General features: G+C 48.0%; 5 protein-coding genes across 5 annotated transcripts; 1 reads left to right on the top strand and 4 right to left on the bottom strand.

The window, feature by feature from the left end:
• Positions 1 to 1907: 1907 nt before the first annotated feature.
• On the bottom strand, positions 1908 to 4166 carry BC939DRAFT_402161 (armadillo-type protein; the record flags this gene model as incomplete). Its single annotated transcript, XM_051552660.1, has 2 exons — positions 1908 to 2427; positions 2530 to 4166. 2 exons carry the CDS (start codon positions 4164 to 4166, stop codon positions 1908 to 1910), a joined length of 2157 nt encoding a protein of 718 aa, XP_051407883.1.
• A 2733-nt stretch (positions 4167 to 6899) lies between these two features.
• On the bottom strand, positions 6900 to 7493 carry BC939DRAFT_464828 (uncharacterized protein; the record flags this gene model as incomplete). Its single annotated transcript, XM_051557428.1, has 1 exon — positions 6900 to 7493. A coding segment is annotated over exon 1 (434 nt), but the record flags the coding sequence as incomplete, so codon positions are not given.
• A 2623-nt stretch (positions 7494 to 10116) lies between these two features.
• On the top strand, positions 10117 to 12211 carry BC939DRAFT_384488 (sphingosine hydroxylase; the record flags this gene model as incomplete). Its single annotated transcript, XM_051551789.1, has 3 exons — positions 10117 to 10356; positions 11465 to 11982; positions 12103 to 12211. Coding segments are annotated over 3 exons (867 nt in total), but the record flags the coding sequence as incomplete, so codon positions are not given.
• Positions 12212 to 12892: 681 nt separating this feature from the next.
• Positions 12893 to 14388, bottom strand: BC939DRAFT_428458 (ceramidase). Its single transcript, XM_051553204.1, has 4 exons — positions 14101 to 14388; positions 13832 to 14001; positions 13574 to 13681; positions 12893 to 13444 (listed from the first exon to the last, which is right to left on the bottom strand). The coding sequence occupies exons 1-4, from the start codon at positions 14220 to 14222 to the stop codon at positions 12984 to 12986; spliced, it is 861 nt and encodes a 286-aa protein (XP_051407880.1). The 5' UTR covers positions 14223 to 14388; the 3' UTR covers positions 12893 to 12983.
• A 949-nt stretch (positions 14389 to 15337) lies between these two features.
• Positions 15338 to 16497, bottom strand: BC939DRAFT_507090 (ceramidase; the record flags this gene model as incomplete). Its single annotated transcript, XM_051560856.1, has 4 exons — positions 15338 to 15783; positions 15891 to 15998; positions 16100 to 16269; positions 16376 to 16497. The coding sequence occupies 4 exons, from the start codon at positions 16495 to 16497 to the stop codon at positions 15338 to 15340; spliced, it is 846 nt and encodes a 281-aa protein (XP_051407879.1).
• Positions 16498 to 17477: the final 980 nt, after the last annotated feature.

Genomic DNA, 17477 nt, shown 5'->3' with positions numbered 1-17477 from the left:
GGAGAGGATGGGAGGGATGTGGAATCAGATGAATGAGAAAAGTGTGAGCTGGCAGCAGATGCAGCAGTGAGAGTATGAATGTGTGAATGCATGTAGACTATGCATGTATGCATGTATGCATTTATGAATGTGTGTTTGTGTGTATGTGGATGAATAATAACAATAAAATAATAACATTAATAACAATTTTGTTTGTTTATATTTATCGCACCGATGCATACCTGCACCCAAACTCACTCGTTCGCGGCACGCACCGAATAACAGTTGTGTCTTCCGACAACACAGGTCTAGTGCACTTTCTCCCCTTCCTTGGGCTCGATCGCATTTCTTTTTTTTCTTTTCTTGTGCCACCAAATGTGCCTTCCTTTACACTTTCTACTTTCTCCGACCAATCTCTATAAACAATCCACATCCTTTTTTTTCTAACTCTCCCTTTCACTTTGCTCACTCTTTTCGTTCAGTTTCTATGCCTCTGGTCTCTCATTTTCATTAACGATTTAACCCGCATGTCGCTACAATCACACAACAGCCCGCTTCTCGTCCGCGGCCCTGATGCTTCTCATCCTTCCTTTTGCGTCCAATCCTCGAAAGTTTCAACCTTCACTAGTCTAGCCCACACTTTAAGAAGGAAAAAGTTCTCTTCTTCATCCTTTCCCCCGTCCTCTCTTCTTCCTATACCGCCGCAGTATACTGCGAATCCAATCCCGATATTCTGATAGAAGATGATAGGACAAAGGACAATGGAAGGAGTAGTAGAGTAGATATTAAGAAAACGTTCAGCCAATCATATGATCTCGGCCACTGGCTTTGTTCCTGAAAAATAATTACTTTGAAACAAAGCCCACCCACCGCCTTAAAAAAAAAAAAAAAAAAAAAGACGGCTGCTCCTCACCCCACGATCGGTCTGTTCATTTGCTCTCTTTCCTTTCTCGCTTGCGCGAATTGCTCGCCAGCTCTCTTCCTGCTGCTCTATTTTATCCCAAGCCCTATTTTAACCACCTGCTCTCAACAACTTACCCTTCTCTCCTACTATGTATAGTTCACGACATTCATTACATCGATAACACATTGCACGGGAACAAATGAAATGGAAACCATGTTACATAATGGCACATTGCGATCTGCGCTGTAAATGTCTTTTGCTCTTGTTCTCTTACTCTCTTACGCCAACGACAGAGACTAAAACCGTTGCCCCGAACGACGTCTGCGCTCAATGACGACGGTGCTCATGTTTGCCTGCTCTCCCAATTTACCTTGGCAAGGAATGGAATTCGGCGCGTCTTATGCACTCCAGGGCGGGTTCTGTATTATTTTTTTCTCCGTGGAGAAAGTGTGAACCATAAGGGCGGTAAATATCCTCCATGTCCACGGCTATACTCTGACGGGGTGCATAATTTCGTCCGCTCCCATATTCTTTCATTACGCTAAAGAGAGTCCTCGTATTCAAGAGATTGCACTGACAATAATCCGCCTAGATGTGGTATTGAATGCCTGACCTTATTCGGCTTAGATATCATGATGGAAATAAAAAGAAGCAGAATACAAAACAAAAAGGATTTTTCTTTTGTCAACTGTAGCCCGCACGCAGAGAGTCAATGTCGCTATCCTGTGATGTGATGATGATTGGAAAAAGAAAAAGGAAAGCAGATCGCGAAAATAGAGTGAAGAGAGGGCTAAATGCAAAACAAGAAACAGAGAGAGCGGCTGCAGGCCTTTATGCTGGTGGTTGTGTGGTGTTGCTGTGGTTGCTGTGGTTGATGTGGTTGGTTTCGTATTTTTGTTTTTGCATGCGGGTTTCGACTATAGTGATATATGATACGGGGTAGTTTTTTCATTTTTTTTTTTTAAAAGAGGGTCGATATGTGGCTGTTGAGAGAGGAGTTGAGAGCGGAAAAATGTCGTGTCGCCTAAGGTTTAGCAGCCTTCGCGGGATCCATGCCGGCGGCTTCAAGCAACTGAGCGGCGTATTTGAATGCATTGGGTACATCGATAGCAGTGTCGGGTAAGAACTCGAGAGGGTCTGCAAACCCAGCCTCGAAATCCTCTGCCGACAGGATCTTCTCTGAAGACAGCTTCTTGAAAACATCGCCAATGCTGTCAACATCCGACGGCTTCATCTCCATGGACTGATTGACAAATTCCGTGACGAACAATGGTCGGTAGCAGGCATCCAGCTCCTTCACGCTCGTCAACAGCTCAGTTATATCCCGCAACGAGAGATATTCCTTCAGGGTATTCTCGATGCTGCGCTTTGCCTCGTCCTCGGTCTTCTTGGGCGCAGCTGTGGCATCCGTCGACTTGGACTCCGCGCCAGCGTCAGGGTCGGATACAGGAGCCGAGCGTGGCAGTAACTGCAGACGTCTGCGCTCTGGAGGCTTGTCAGCATCAACGCTACCACGACGATCACCGCCTTCGCCCTCCAGGGCACTAGTTGTAAAAAAAAAAGGTCATCGCAAAAATCGTTAAAATTATTCCTTGGAGACATGGACTACCGGCAAAAAGTTTAGACATAACAAGTTAAAGACTTACGCAAAAATGTTGGTAGAGCCAATAGGGCGGTTACTCTCGCTCTGAGAGGCGGCCTTACTTTCGGAACGCTTGCCCTTGTTCAAGGATCCAAAGACAGACTGGGTGGGTCCGAGACTGGGCAGCCCACTGACCTTGGAGCGACTTGTGTTACCAAACAAGGAGAGATCTCCAGCTTTCTTGGTCATGACCGGGCCAGCTCCGACAGTAGACCAGCCATCAGCACCGACCTGGGGAACGCCGCCCATGTCATGACGAGCATCGCCAGAGCCGCGGAATGATGGACCACGGCTCAATTGCTCACGACGGTTGGGCAATCCACGGCCGCCACCAGAAGAAGCCGTGCGGCGCATCATCTCCTTCTCTTCCTGCTGTCTGGCAGCCTCCTCGTGAATGGCTGCAATGGTCTTGGGACCAGCAGCAGCGCGTCTGTTGACCCACTTGCTGGCACGCAAGTCGATAACGTCCTGGACCATGAATCGGATACGGCTTGGGAGCTTGTTGTTCTTGGTCAGCTCGGCCATGCGTACAAAGTACACATCCATGTGGTTCTTGGCCTCGGGGCGATCCAACTGCAATCCAACGGTCGTCATCAGCTTGCAGAGACCCTCTGTCTCCTCCTCCTCGGGATCCTTGACGTTGGCCAACAGCTTCTTTACACACTCATGCATAATCTTCTCCGTCAACATCTGCAACTTGAACAGCTCTCCGATAAAGTGAATGAGGCCCAGTCCCTGACGCTTGGCCTTCATCATGACGTAGTACTCGTCTGACATCAGATCGGGACCATCCTTGTCGTTCAGAGAGACACCGCCAGCGGTGGCCTTGTCCTTCCAACCGCGCATGAAATCCTCCTGACATCTGTGAAGAAGATACTTGCGGAAGAGCTTTCCACCAGTCGAGCCTTCGACGGTGACATCCTTGACATCGGGGGAAACCTTATCCATGAGCTTTTGGCACAGCTTGGCATAGACGCTTCCAAAGTTGGGTTCGTCCGTAGCTTTCTCAAAAATAATCTGAATGCAGTGCTTCAAGGTGGTGCCATCATCCTCCTTGGTGCTCAGATTGGCAATGTCGATCACCTTGTCCGAAATGCTGTCGAACTTCTCAAGGGTCAACTTGTTCAACAGGCCCTTCACCTTACGAGCGACCACATCCTGATCTGGAGGCTCCTCGCCAACAATTACAGCGGGCGCCTGGCTTGCGCTTACATTAGGAGTCCATGCGTTCTCGGTCTTCTCAAGCGGCACAATATCGGCAAGAGGGATGGTTAACGCAGGCTCTTGGTGACCACGATCGCCGCCGCGGCCCTGTCCACCGCCACGCTTGCCGCCGCGAGATCCACGCTGTGAAGGAGGACGAGAAAGGTTGTTACGGGGCAAAAAGCTGTTGTCGCTGGGTGTCCTGTGCTGCATGCGGTTGTCACCGCTAGGGTTGCGCATACCCATAGGCATGGGTCCGTTTAGACCCATCTTGCCAAGGTTGAAAGAACCCATAGGGGGCGCGGGCTTGCCACGGCCATTGGGCATAGGGCGAACACGCTGAGAGCCTCCAGGCGACTGCATGCCGCGGTCGTTTCCGTCGCCTCCAAGAACATCAAGCGAAGGAAGAGAGTCTGGCTTGTCTGTGCAAACGCTCATGAACTGCATCAAGAAGTCGCGACCGTATCTGAACTTGCCCGGCCCATCGGCATTACTTGGCGACTGAATGTGAGACGGGTAGCTGACTGCGTTGAAGTTCTCGATACGGGCTGAGGGGCTGGGCGTAGGAGCCGATACCGTACGCGCAAGATCAACAGAGAGACCAGACTTGACAAAGTCTGCGGGCTTAGATTCGGTGGCGACGGCCTCGGCCTTGGCAGCAGCCTCGGCAGCCTTCTCCTGTTTAACCTTCTCGGCAAGTCTCTCGGTCTCAAGAGCGATGCGGCGCTCAGCTTCGAGCTTCTCCTTGGCTTCCTGCTCGACCTTTTCCTTTTCAAGACGAACCTTCTCTGCCTCGGCTTTCTCGCGTGCAATGCGCTCTTCCTCCTCCTTCTGCTTGCGCTCAGTCTCGGCACGTTCATTCTCCAAGCGCTCTTTTTCCTCACGCTCTTCCTTTTCCTTGCGCTCGCGCTCCTCCTTCTCCTTGAGTTCACGCTCTTCACGCTCCTTGCGTTCCTGCTCAGCACGGGCTTCAGCCTCAAGACGCTCCTTCTCTTCTTGCTCCTCACGGATCCTGCGCTCCTCGGCTTCTTTTGCCTCTCTTTCGATGCGCTCTTTCTCCTCGCGCTCCAAGCGTTCCTTTTCCTCTTTTTCTTTGCGAGCCTTCTCTTCCTTTTCCTTGCGCTCCCGCTCCTCCCGATCCCGCTCGTCAGGATGCACAATCTTGATCACGTTCTTGACAGGGGGAGGAGTAATGATATTCTTCTTCTCCTCCTCAGGGTTCTTAATGTCAATCACTACAGGATTCTTCGATGCCTTGTTATCAGTAGTGGACGAGACAGCTGCAGGCAAAGGCTTGACTTCAGTCTTGGTCTCTGGATTGATGATGGCAATGCGCTTTGAGCCCTGGGCTTGGGGTGTAAAGGCAGGCGCATTAGTATTAAACGGTCTGCTGCTTTGAATAGGTCGCTGGGGCATTCCATAAGGAGACATTTGCTGCTGGTACATCTGCTGCGGGTAATATCCGGTAGCATCATAGGACATGTACTAGATCCACAAACAAACAAAAAAGACAAAAAGAGGTGTATTAGTTCATAGTAATGAATCTGAATATAAATCACATTTAGTGAAGTAAGTCTCATGTGCAAAAAAAAAGTAGAATAGTCAGCTTACATATCCCTGCTGACCCCACTGCTGCTGTTGAGGGTGCTGAGGATGCATGCCGTGATGCTGAGGCTGAGGGTTCATAGGACCCATTCCGTGGCTCTTGATAGGTGGACGCTGAGATGCGAAGGGACCAGGACCAGCCTGAGGAACACCCATAGGAGGGATCATGGGAGCCTGAGAGATGGTAGGGGGGACCTGAGGACGGTAATGGGGTTGCTCATTGGTGTGTGCAGAGTTGGTCGAATCCGTGCGTCTGTGTGTGTGGTGGCTGTGGGCCATATGTGGCTGAGCGACATGTGGAGGAACAGGCTTGTACGGACTGTGGTGCTCTGGTGTGTGTGGTGTGGCATGGACGGGTTCCTGAGGGGCGGCAGCAACAGGAGTCGGTGCAGCTGGAGTCTGTTGTAGCAATGGGACAAAAAAAGACACCCTTTCGGTCAGTTGTCCATCTATCGGTTGCGTATCTCTTCTTTCTGATATCAGCAGTACTAAGCCCATCATTGCCGGCCATCTGCAGAACATCAGTGTATCGATCATAAACATATCCGCGCACCTCTTCTGACTTGCTGGGGATCATCTGCGATGTAGCAATGCTTCCAAATGTCATGGCGGTGCCGCTAGACGGTGCAGCTGGGGCAACTTCGCTAGAAGTAGAAGGTGATGATCCCGAATCCGGCTCATTGATTGATCCAAAGCGAATTGACGAAGCTATAAATGGTATGATATGAAAAAAGGACGAGGGCAGAACCAGGTTAGCACTGACAATCCTGCTCCTGGTTGCTATCGTCATCGAGAGTCGCTCCATTAAGATCCTTTACAACTTCGAAGAGACATACCTGGACCGGCTGAGGTAGGGGCAGAGACAGGAGTAGTTGAGGCAGGACCGGTCGAGACACCGGCAGCGGGCTTTCCTGCGGGCTGGCCCTTCACAGCTGCCGCAGCAGTGGGTGCCTGTGATCTCCTATTAGCACTATTGATGTCATAAGCGAATATCGCCAAAAGAGGATCACGGTTAGTTACTGGCCCGGAGCAACACCACATAACATTACACAAACAACCTTATCTCTACCCCCCCCCTCTTCCTCCCTCTCTTGCTCTATGATGTGTGTATGGAAACTCTTTTTGACGAGGAAGAAATACGACGCTTTCCATTGTGTAGCAAAAGTGCAAACACCCACCAAGGTAAAAAAAGAGGGAAAGACAACAAAAGGGCACAGATAAAATAATGACATGCACAGGAAAAGTTGAGGGACAGCCACGCCAAGCGTATGCGAACGGGCCACGGCTAGACTGGTTAGAATCTGCCATGGGTATGATCTTGTCCAAAAACAGAAACCGATCCATACATCCGCAGTAAGACGCAAAATATAAAAAAAGAAAACAAAGAGCGGATAGCCAGAGTGGTCATCACAGTAAGATCATATAGATTGTGGACAAAGATCGAAAACCAAGCGAATGCGGATTTCTGTGCAGTACGAGTGTGTATTTGTGTGTGTGGTATTGGCGGAGGGTTGCGCAAGCCTTTTTTTAAAAAAAAAAAAAAAAAAAAAAGGTCCATGGACACCCATGCCCATTCTTGTCCTACTCGAGTGAATCGCACCTGCAGCTGTAACGATTTGGCTATTGTGTTTTGTGCTTTGAGGGAGAAAAGTGAACAGGAAACTTTTTTCCATTAAGGTATTGAGTTTGCGATCCGCGCATGAACCATTCTGCCAGCCGTACAAGTGTAACGGTCCTGGTGTTGTGAGCCGATTTCCTTTGTTTTTGTTGTGTTGGGAGTGACTGAGTGGGGACTTCCAATTGAATTTTTATTCCTGGGGATCGGCGCTGGTATCGCAGCACACAGGTGGAGATCGAATGAGACGGGAGCAAAAGAGGCGGGGCTGGGGAGGCCCTCGGCTGGGAGGACTGAAATGAAATGCGTGGTCTGGAGCGCGGCAGTTCTCGAAAAGGAAGAAATGGGCAGCATGGGCGAACACTGCGCTGGAGACCGCTCTGTCCCTGTGTCAGGCCGCTTCTACCAATCAGAAGGACAAAGGCAACAGCCAACCGCCGAATCAGCGGAAGAGGGCAGGGCTGGAATGTTCGCCTGTGGTTCTTGGGCATTGGCACAGACACAGACACAGACACAGACACAAGGGCACACAGACATTTCTTGCTCCAAATAAACCGGCAGGCTGTGGTCCTCCGTACATGCGAACCAGAGTCTGTGTTCATGGCGCGGCACTCCTTCGTGCTTCTACCAGTCCCCAGCTGCCCATGGCTTCTCTCCCTCCCTCTCCCCCACAGCTGTACTCTGTGTATCTAGTCTATCACGCTGAATAGCAATAAAAGGTTTGGCCAGTCCGGAACTTTTTTTTTTTTTCTATCCACATGGATAAATCCATTCCCGGACCCTTCTCGCCTTGAGCGTCATGGTCACTGCCGCCATGGCTCACATAAACAAAGAAATATTAGACCAGAGCAAAATGTCCATCAGCTGGTAGACTACAGTACAGTACATAGACTGGAGGTCTGCTTCGACCTTGCAGCGGCAGGCATCGGTCTTCAGTTTTAGCACATGCATGCAGGAAAGTGTCATTTTCCTTTTCCTTCGAGTGCCCTGTCCCTTTCAAAAACCTTAACTGCGCACAAACTGAATGGATCTTCATCTACTGTACCCAAAAGGTCCAAACAAATCCAACTGTCTGCCAGCATGGATTACATTATAACCTTGCCTGAAAAACGATGTTGTGCGCGCGACCGTCGCGTCTTTTTTTTTCACGTTTGCTGCTAGGTAACGTTTGAAAACGTCAATTGAAAATAGCTTATAAGCTGGAATATCTTTGTTGCCACGTTACTTTCTTTCCTCCCGTTCTTCGGGAACTGCGCGATCTTTTCTGCACGATAACACGCCGCTTCCAACGGCGGCCGAAATAGAACAACACACCATTATCAGTCCCTCGCTATTTTTTTCCATTACAAGTATGGAAGATATAAACATGGACCCGATTATTGTGCCAAGATTAATTAGCTGTTTGGTCCTTGGCATATGTATGAAGGCCATTGTATCTTTGTCTACAGCCCGTCCCTCCTTCAACCTGCTTTTTATTTTTTTGCATGAACATAGATGGTGAGAATAGCAACCGACAAAAAAAAAAAAAAAAACGAAAACGAACAACCACAAACAATGCTGCCATGCACGACTGCTTTACCAGCATTTCTTTACGTTCCCCCCTACAGTGGACAATATTTGTTAGCCCGTGGAATGTTAAAAGCAACAGCCGTCAGAAAATCGAACTATCCCAGTAAGAAAAGAATGGTACAACCAAAAGGCTCGAGTTTATAATTGCACTCAATGCCGCGCTTGTATTCTAAATGGTTAACGAGAGGCATCGCGCAAAGCGCAGCATGAGTTTTCTTTGCTTATTAAACATGGCGGCAAGCGTATTTTGGAAAAGCACAACGATGGTAGAGAGAGAGAAGACCCCCTCTGGAGCCGCCGGTACATTTGTAATGCTCAATTATTGTTTTTTTGGTTCAGTATTCTTTAGACGATCCCCTACTCTCGTGTGTCAAACATGAGATATAGGAGAGCGATTGAGTCAAACCCTTATTCAATGCTCTTTTCGATTCGATTGTCCACAGACCAAGCAGAAATGATAGTGGTGTGCAGGCAGATAGCGCTGAAACCGACTCATCTAGACACACGGGCTGCGGAGCGAGCGAGCTGGCAGATATGTAGGCATAAGTAGACGCTCCACCGAATGTTGGGCGACAGCCCAATCTGAGCAGGAGTAGAACAAGCAAGCCAAGAAAGAAAAAACACTGCGTTCACGAAAGAATGAATCTGCAGAGGAAACAGGGAAGAAGAGATGGAGAAGACAAGGGGATGAAGATGTAACGATGCAGGTGCGTGAGTAACGAGAGCAAAAGGCACCCTTCGAGTTACTGAACACGTAGCTGGATGAAGACCAATTGTCGCTGGATAATGACAGCAATGTCTGTTCCTGGTTGTGGCCCTGGTCGTTCAAGGCACTTCAACGGCGCTCTGCCCTATCCCGTTCCTTCTCTCGCCCTCCCTGTCAAGTATGGCCTCCTCTGGATTCTTTTTTCCTCCCTGAATCCCTCCAAGACAAGGTATCCTGTGGGGCGCGAAAAAAAAAAATGTCCAGCAGATGAATGAGGTGGTTATCTCTCTTTCTTTTTTTTTTCTCCGCTCAAAAAAAAAAAGTGATAGGGCGGAATGAGTTAAAATGAGTGGAGTTGGTTGGAGCTGGAGTGCAATAAAATGGCAACTGCAACGGATGAATAATATTTGCGCAGAGGACACAACCGAATTCAAACCGGTTCAGCTTCCCCCCGCTTCCGTCTTTCATATAAAGTCCCGCAAAGCCCTCTCCTGTCAGCCTCTTCTTTCTCATTCCTTTCTCTCTTTCTTCCTTCACATTCACAATCACATTCATTCATTCGTCCCTACGCACATTCGCTCATTCATTCTCCCTTTATTCAACTCGGTCGACTCAACAACACCACCACCTTCCTCTTCGCTGCCTCGCTCGTCGGCTCACACTGCTCGTCACTCTGTCAAGCTCACTTCCCCTTTGAACACCTCACGTATTATAAAGAGAGTTCCCTCTGGAAAGCAAAAAGCACCGACCATCCCTTTCACGGCACTTCTCCTTTGCCCTACGCCTCTTGACACGAGGCATTTGCAGTTGGAGAAAGGGATACCAAAACCGCGCACTTTCCTACTTGCACGCGTAGACACACACCCTTCTTTATCCCACCCTTCCGTCCCTCTTATTCACCAATGGCACCCACGGTCCAGGCCCCTCTATTGTCGTTCATATCAGACCAGTCGCTGGCTCTGTTGCTGCCCGTGATCGTCTACTGGGTTTACTCCCTGCTCTTCCACTGGATCTCACTTCAAGAGTTCGCCTGGTTCGAAAAGTATCGCATCCACGACAAAGAGGAAGAGACCCGAAACAGAGTCTCACTACCCGATGTCATCAAAGCCGTCATCGTCCAGCAGGTCTTGCAGGTAAGCAAAGCAAATACATCCACTAAAAAAAAAAGCCAGAAAAAGAGGGTTTGGAGACGGGACCAAGGTCTTTCTAGGATCGTTTATGTGTGTCTATTCCGGTATGGGTCCGTGTGAGGAATGGAAGGGTGTGTGGTATCGTGTGTGTTATGGTGTGTGTTACAAGAATGACAGGGCCAAGGGGGGAGTAGACCCAGGCATATCTATTCAATCCATCGATTCTTTTCTACTGAAAACTCCCCCCTCCACATAGTGTGATGCTTTGTTTGAATTATTTCCACAATGGGTTTTATGAAATGGCAGTAGTGGATCGAATAAGGGCCACTGAATAATATCGACTGTCGATAATAATGTCGCGCGGTGCGCAAGGACTTGCTCAGGGTATGCATTCAGGACATCCATACACAAAAGTATAAAAAGGGTGCAGGGTAGCAGGGATGATGACAACATTGTTTGGACAGATAAAATCGACAGGAAATGGCCAGCGGTCAAGAAAGGTTAACAATATACAGCCGCAGACACAAGCACTGGGGCACAGGGACAGGAGACTGGGACCATGACTGGAAATTCATTCGGCTCAGGAACAACAATAGGGGGGGAAAATAAGGAAGCCGATTAAGAGTATATCCATCTGCTCTATATACCGCCGCTCTTTTTTCCTCTTTCTTACCTCATACTGTGCATACCCACTGCGCCGTATCTCCTTTCATGCTGCCGATGGTACCAGTCCAAGTTGGCGGTGTCTGCAGTTGAAAAAAAAAAAAAAAAAAAATACGAGAGCCGCTTCATTCCATTCCGTCCGTTCCCTATTCGATCATTTTCTCAGAGCCTTGTTCCAGCTAGGGGGAGGAGTTACTTATGATAATCTGCGGTACTGCATGAAAATGATTATGAGCTGGAACAGTCAGATGAGGAGGGTTCTCCAGTCCATTCATCACAATGTGCGCGCGTAGATGTGGATGTGAGAGTCATTAGCGCTATGTGTTGGAGAATAATGAAAAGGAGATATGGCGGGAAAAGATATCGTGACAATCTCACCTAGAGAAGATCCTTATTCTAACCCATGGCTCTTTCTCTTTGTCTATGTGCGAATGTATCTCCTTCTTAGACCGCTCTTGGCTTCATTGTTGTCGTTGCAGACGATTCAGAAATGATCTTTGATGACGAGCTCAGCCTGGCAAAATACCAGATGTGGATCAGCTACGCCCTTTCACTCGCAGGACTCCAGCCGTATGTCTCCCAGGCAGCGGTTGCAAACATGGCATATGTGGGCTACTACTATCTTGAGTCGATGGTCCGCTTCTTTGTCGCCATGTCGTTCTTGGACACGTGGCAATACTTCCTCCACCGTCTCTTCCACAACGTGCCATATCTCTACAAGCATTTCCACTCGCGTCACCATCGCCTCTACGTGACCTACTCATTTGGCGCGCTCTACAACCATCCCTTTGAAGGTTTCCTGATGGACAGTGTCGGTGCCAGCTTGGCCTTCCTGTTCAGCGGTATGGGCAACCGCGGTGCTCTTGCTTTCTTCTCCTTCTCGACCCTGAAGACTGTGGACGATCACTGCGGATACAACCTGCCCTTCAACCCTCTGCAGCGCCTCTTCTGGAACAATGCTGACTAGTAAGTGGGACGCTCTATCTTGCTGCTGATACGACCTTGCGCAACCATAGTACTCGGATGAATTTGTCGCTAACCCAGCTTTTTTTATTTTTATTTTTTTTTATTGCCTTCTCATAACAGCCATGATATTCACCATCAGAACTTTGGTATCAAGAGCAACTTCTCGCAGCCCTTTGGCACTATCTGGGACCACCTCTTGGGCACTCACATGTCGCGCGAGGAGGCCAACAAGATCATCAAGATGAAGGAGGAGCGCAAGGCTGCCCGTCTGGCTGGTCTCAGCAACGTTGTTATGGCATCTTCGACCCCTGTGGCCATTGGATCTTCGCCCAATGCCAAGTCAACTTCAAATACGTACAGCAACAAGGACGAGGACGTGCATAGCAGCGGCAACAACAGCGGCAACGACAGCCATGAAGAGACCGAAGAGGAGGAGAAGAAATCCCAGGGACCATTTGGCTCGAGCGCAGTCGAACTACCTGGTTACCGTGAACTCCTAAAAACGCGCGCTCGTGTCGACAATGGCTTTGTCTCTGGAAAGGGACAGGGCAAGGCACTTTAATACCTTTGTCTGCTTTTTACTCTTGTGTAAAATCCATCGTATTTTGTATTTTGTAATTCCTTTTCTTTTTTCTTTTTTTTTTTTACTTATATGTCTGTATAAAAACTCACCCCTTTCTTTCTTTCTATATCCCTTTTTTCTTATTCCACCCTTTCGTTCTCCTACTCGACTGGCAAATATCCCCCTTGCACGCGGGCTGTATATTCCTCCAGCATTCTTTCCTATTTCCATATTCCATAATTTCATTACATCCTTCTACATATTTATATAATTTTTTTATTATTTTTCTTTTAATGCTAATTTTTTTTTTTTTCAGTAATAAAAAAGAAATGCATACAATCATGCAAAATGCACACATCAATCCTTGTCATGCTATATGCAGTCTTCTTTCTTTCATCCAATGAAGGAAGAGGCACCCTTTCGTTCACTGTTACGTGCGTTAATGCTCAAGTTTTCCTTTCGTCCTTGGCTGACAATGAAAGAGGCGGATCACTGGAACATAACCCATCCACCAGTCGACATAGGGCCGAACTCCCGCCTGGACATCATAATGATAATAAACTACGAGCATCGTGGCATGGTAGAGTGCGCAGGCGGAAAAGACATGCCACCACGCATGCAGCTGTGGGTTCCATTTCAGAACCGATCTGGCGCCCACGCCGTTGACGAATTCGCAGAGCCGTAGATCAATGAGCCAGATAGTGACCGCAAACAGGCCTGTGCCAAAGGCTCGACGGATCAAGGTGGAGATGTCCGGGTTGGGGCCTCGCAGGGCACGTTGTTGGACATGAAAGATTCGCAGGAAGTAGATCATGGCGAATTGGAGGATGGTGTAGGTCGACTGGAAGGTGTAGAACTGGAGTTGACCGCCCGTGGTGGAGAAGATGTATGTCGTCGTTGCTGTGAAAGAGCGGACCGCGTATGAAGAAGGGAAGGGTTGTTTTCAGGATGATTGTTTGGGAACTACTTGTGCAAAAAAAAAAAAAAAAAAAAAAAATCGTAAAACGTAGCAATGGTGCGTATCCTTACCGATCCATGCTGTGAGAAGTAGAGGGAACCATCGACCCTGTGGACCGTGCTTAGCCTCGACCAAGATGAACATGATCATCGTGGCAGAATAGAGCATAGGCAGTTCATCTAGTAGGCATAGATGGGGGGGGGGGGGGAATTGCCCGCGTGAAAGGCATGATGTAAGTAACCATCAAGAGGAACAGTACTGTCGAAACCATAACCAGGCGCATCGAGAAGCACGCAGGATGGGGAGGGGGGAAGGGGGGGAGATCCTACCAAGAAGCTGCATCTTGTGTCGCAGGGTACCGTGGAAAAGTACGGATCCAAGGCCGACGAATGCAAATGTCGTGAACATCAATTTGAATCGAAGTTCATTACCGGGGAAGTGATACCAACCGAGGACGGCTGCAATGAAGCAGGCGATATTGGACGTGGTATTCCAAAATCTATACGGAGAATGTTTTACAAGTTGAGCAAAACGTGTGCTCTTGAGAACCATGACAGGGAATGAAAAGAAACACGGACGACGCGTGGGACGCACTCACTCTGCAATGTAGTAAGAAACAACGTAGTTGTTTTCACACCAGTCGACTGAGGCCGTGTTCGGAGACCAATATCCGACCTTGTCAAACGCGGATGAAACCCCGGCGGCTACTACGGGTGCCATGTCAAGGTCGCTGTGTCGATGCTCGACCGGGAGACGAAGTGGAGTAAATGAAGAGTGGAGCAGAGTGCTAACGAAGTAAGTGAATTGAGAAGGGCAGAGCGATCTTGAGGCGGGGATGGGACCAAGACAAGACGAGCGGGGTCTGAGGTCGCTTTATATATGTGACCACTCGGTCTTCTCACACAAGAAAAAAAAAAAAAAAAAAAAAAAAACGACGTTGGCGATGTCTTGAATCCGTTTCGTAATGCCGCGCAGACCTGCGATAGTTCGGTGGTTAAAGTTGGAGATGAAGTTGGAGATGAAGTTGGAGATGAAGAGGTCGAACCAGGAACAGCAGGGAATTGATTCATCCGGATATCAGCTGGATTATGGGGACAGAAATGCGGACCAGGTTTCGGTTTGGGATTCCAACTCTCTACATCTCTACAGGTCCACGCGCCACTTTGGTGCCATGCCCTTCTTCTTCCGTTTCTGCGTAGCGGTCTCGAAGAAGAAAAAGAAAAGGTAGCTGACCATTACAGAAAAAAAACAGAAAAGGACAGAAAAAGACAGAAAAGGACAGAAAGCAGACGTCAGTTGCACAACCGTTCAAGAGATGAAGGCATCATGGGCAATTGGAAGAATCACTTTGTCCCTCGGCAAAAATGTTTTCCATCCCAAACCTTGAGGACGCCCCATCGGGAACAGCCCGATTCCTTTGCTTTGCCCAAATGTTACGACATACAAAATCCGCGTCTCCCTCCCGTGGGGAGGTGTCTTGTACTACAGTCCGTCAAGCAGCAAGGGGTGGGGATATAGATATGAGGGATGACAAGAGCATATTTCGCTCTTCGGACCTGAAGATGTGTAGATCCGCCGCGTAAAAAAAAAAAAAAAAAAAAAAAAAACGCGAGTCCATGCTTTTCGTTCCTTGACCACCAAGTAGTGAATGCTGCGCAGAATGACTAATGGGTCAGCCTTTTCTTTACACACAAACCCCACTTATTACTCGCGGCGCATCTTTTATTTTATTTTATTTTATTTTTGTTGTTGTCGATGTTGTTTTCGCTATTGTTATTGTTGTTGCCTGCACATGTAGTCAGTATTCCCGCACAATATCCCCCTATTTTATTACTTCACATTGTTTTATGATTCTCTGAAAGGACATCAAGTTTCAACGCAGGGAGGAATCCCCTCCACTGGTAAACGATCGGCCGTTGCCCGATCACATCATAATGGTAATAACCGACAAGGAGCGCAGCATGGTACATCGCCACGGCTGAAAACACATGCCACCAGGCATGCAGCTGCGGGTTCCATCTCAGAACCGATTTCGGTCCGACTCCATTGATAAATTCACACAGGCGGAGGTCAATCAACCAAATCGAGACCGCAAAGGCGCCGAACAATAACGCGCGACGGATCAGGACCGAGACTGCTGGGTTGGGTCGCTTAGATCGCTGTTGGACGTGCAGGAGCCGGAGGTAGTAGATCATACAGAGCTGAAGGGTCGTGTAGGTCGATTGGAAGGTGTAGAATTGAAGTTTTCCCCCCGTGGTTGAGAAGATGTATGTCGTCAGTGCTAGGGGTATTGTGAGAAGAAAAAAAATAAGACAAAGGTTAGATTTGAATGTTCTCGGAAAAAAAACATAGCCGGTTACTGCGTTCGTTGGCGAGTTTTGCCATTACAAAGCCAAGTCGTGAGAAAGACCGGAAACCATGAGCCTTGGCGTCCATGCTTGGCCTCGACAAGGATATACAGGATTATAGTCGCGGAATAGAGCATCGGTAGTTCATCTATTGCATTTTTCAACCCACTTACTGTCATCAATCTACAGTCGACGCCCAAGAAGTGCCAAAAAAAAAAAAAAAAAAAAAAAAAAAGGTGGTTGCTGTACCAAGAAGTTGCATTTTGTGCCTCAGGGTTCCATGAAACAATGTCGATCCGATGGCGACCACCCCACATGTCCAGAACAGAACCTTGAACCGTCCATCGTTTGTCGGAAAGAGATGGTATCCAAGAATGACGAGAAGGAGGCTTCCAAAGTTGGATATGGTATTCCAGAACCTTACAGTCAACCACCCATTCAAAAAGACGTGTGAATAAAAGTGTCAACAAGAGACCAAGTTATCGATTCCCGATGCAAAAGCTTCATGATTTTTATGTTGCTTACTCGGCAATATAATACGAGACGACATAGTTGTTCTCGCACCAGTCTACTGAGGCTGTATTCGGAGACCAGAATCCGATCCTGTTGAACGCCGAGGATGACGATGCAGCTGTTACGGGTGCCATGGTGTAAATCTGGGTGTTGTACCGCGGTTGTTGTTGGTTGACACTGGTATCCTGCGATAATATCCTAGGTGTCCTGAAAGTCCGGTCTTGAATTTGATGTGGTGTAAGGAAAGAGATGGTGGAAGTACCAAAAAAAAAAAAAAGGAAAAAAGGAAAAAAGGAAAAAGGAAAAAGGAAAAAATGAAGGAGCGTTACATGACGTTGCCACATCAGTATAAGAAACGTGCATCCACATGGTTTATAACCTCAAATGTTAACACTTACTGCGCGGACTACGCGGCCAGCTTTGCACTTATTACTTTAGAGCCACCCAGCCTGCCTATCATATCAACATATCAAACGAGTTCTGGAATACTCGTGTGTGTGTGTTTTTTTTTTTTTTTGGGTGCTCATATCTATCAGGCTATGCTTCGCCCAAGGTTACGCACAGCTATCTTGAATGTAAATCCAAATCGTCTTTCTGCCTGCTTATCAATTAAAAATTGATATTCGAATAGCTCCTATAGCCTTTATTGACAACACTCAAAGTCCTTTAAAGGTCATAAAATGCGCCAAAATACCATAACTCAGGACCTAATGCCATATTGTAGCCTAGACCGTTAAGGATGGACTAGGGCTGGTCAAGATAGGGTGGATACGAAGGCAGGGTAGTAGATAGAGAAATAGAATCGCAGCGGAAAGTACATGCCGCTTTAAATAAGCGAGCGAACTACTAAATGCGTGAAGGGGCCTCAGCATAAAGGAACAATCAACTGGATGAAGCTATAACTAGATCAGGATTCAAACCTACCATATCAAATGAATGCCTCTTAAGGACCCAGTAGGAAACCGAGTCTACTATAAACACTTTGATGGCATGCTATTACGTCCACGACTATGTCGAGAGGTTTCGTCGCGCTCAATAATCGATGCGGCCGGGACCAGGACGAAAGAAAACAACGAGGAATGGATTGCGAAGCGAGAATGAATGAAAGAGAAAC

Source organism: Gamsiella multidivaricata (genome assembly GCF_025024155.1).
Source record: "Gamsiella multidivaricata strain RSA 2152 chromosome Unknown BC939scaffold_85, whole genome shotgun sequence".
Classification (NCBI taxonomy): domain Eukaryota; kingdom Fungi; phylum Mortierellomycota; class Mortierellomycetes; order Mortierellales; family Mortierellaceae; genus Gamsiella; species Gamsiella multidivaricata.
The sequence above is the reverse complement of the archived record's forward strand: the minus strand, read 5'-3'. Positions and strand labels throughout refer to the sequence as shown.